At 44.9% G+C, this 1,371-nt stretch overlaps 1 protein-coding gene and 1 pseudogene across 2 annotated transcripts; one reads left to right on the top strand and one right to left on the bottom strand.

The window, feature by feature from the left end:
• Positions 1-37: 37 nt before the first annotated feature.
• H257_05450 (hypothetical protein) lies at positions 38-196 on the top strand (the record flags this gene model as incomplete). Its single annotated transcript, XM_009830340.1, has 1 exon — positions 38-196. The coding sequence occupies one exon, from the start codon at positions 38-40 to the stop codon at positions 194-196; it is 159 nt and encodes a 52-aa protein (XP_009828642.1).
• A 100-nt stretch (positions 197-296) lies between these two features.
• Positions 297-376, bottom strand: H257_05449 (annotated as a pseudogene). Its single transcript has one exon. The product of its transcript is annotated as a tRNA-OTHER (tRNA).
• Between the last annotated feature and the right edge of the window lie 995 nt (positions 377-1,371).

The following is a 1,371-nucleotide window of genomic DNA, read 5'->3' as shown; positions in this document are numbered from 1 at the left end:
ACGTCACCTACGTGAGTTGTGGCTGTATGAGGAGATGATGGACAGTGACGACGAGGATCCCGACTCACTGACTGCAAAGCAGAAGCGCCTAGCCATGATCAAGCGTGCGATTGCGGCGTGGGATTTGGTGACGCCCGAAATCGTCCGCAGCAGCTTCGAGAAAGCGCTGGCTTTTGGGCCAACGACTGGAGAATAAGGGATTAAAAAAATGCAGGACAATGTTTTTCATTATTATATATGTTTTGTATGATTTTTTTTATTTGTGCTTGAATTTTTTTATTTCTTGAGAAAAAGTTTGACACTGCCCGGGAATTGAACCCGGGCCCCTTCCTCTATCCTTTGATGCCGTCACGCTTAACCATTGCGCCACCGCGTCAAACGCTTACGCTTACACTCGAAGCATTGTATCAATCAAGTCGACTTTTTTCATTGTAACGCAAGAACTAATATCCTTCAGAAAACTTGGCCTGTGGCATTCGACTTGCTTGTAGATTAGTGGCTCCTTGATTGTCTAATAAAATGACCTCCAAAATATAAATCCGGACTCAACTCGAGCCAATAAAAATGGGCATCACGTCTCCGATTGGCAGGAAAGGCTTGCGTACTTTGAAGTAAGGCAGCCAACCACCATCAAGTATTTGCATTCCACCCGAAGAAAAGTAGGCCTTAAGTTCCGTAGATCCCTGTAAACGGTCATTGCCGTGATGTTCACAGAATTGCTGACTCCTTTCGTCCCTTTCCCAAATCTCTCGTTTGACAAACTGATGATTCTGCGCTACTTGAAGGGTTAAAAAGGGTATTTGCCTCACCACCTGTCGGATAGGATGTGAAATTTAATTCCTGATCATACATTTACCTATATATTTATAGAAATTTACAATCCGTTCGCTACCCGTTCTATATCAGAAAGAAAACGTTTCATCCCCGCATGTGCACATACTGTATGCAAGAAAAATTCGACACATGACACATACGCGCATGAGCAAAGTGCGGAACTTTGGTGGGTGAATACATAGGCTAGGAATGACGACGAGGGATGGGAGGCATACCAATTTGTAAAAACTACAAATTTGTCCTCCACCGTCGTCGTTTTCGTCCTCTGTACTTCACGTTGGTAAGAATGATTGCATGCACTACCTTCCTACACATGTGGAGTACATGATCTGGCAGTTTCAGCTCACCTCCATGCGTCACTCCCGAGAATTTGACCACCTGCGCTTGGACTTTCCGCACATGCACACATGTGCGAGCGCAGCATGTATACATGTAGGTAGCATCCGACATCGAACCGACACATTTCTGGATGGGGATTGGGTAACCGACATCAAGTCTCGTTTTGATTGGATGACCGATGTGAGAGGATTTCGATTA

Source organism: Aphanomyces astaci (assembly GCF_000520075.1).
Source record: "Aphanomyces astaci strain APO3 unplaced genomic scaffold supercont1.10, whole genome shotgun sequence".
In the NCBI taxonomy this organism is placed as follows: domain Eukaryota; phylum Oomycota; class Saprolegniomycetes; order Saprolegniales; family Verrucalvaceae; genus Aphanomyces; species Aphanomyces astaci.
This window is presented reverse-complemented; position numbering and strand designations above follow the sequence as displayed.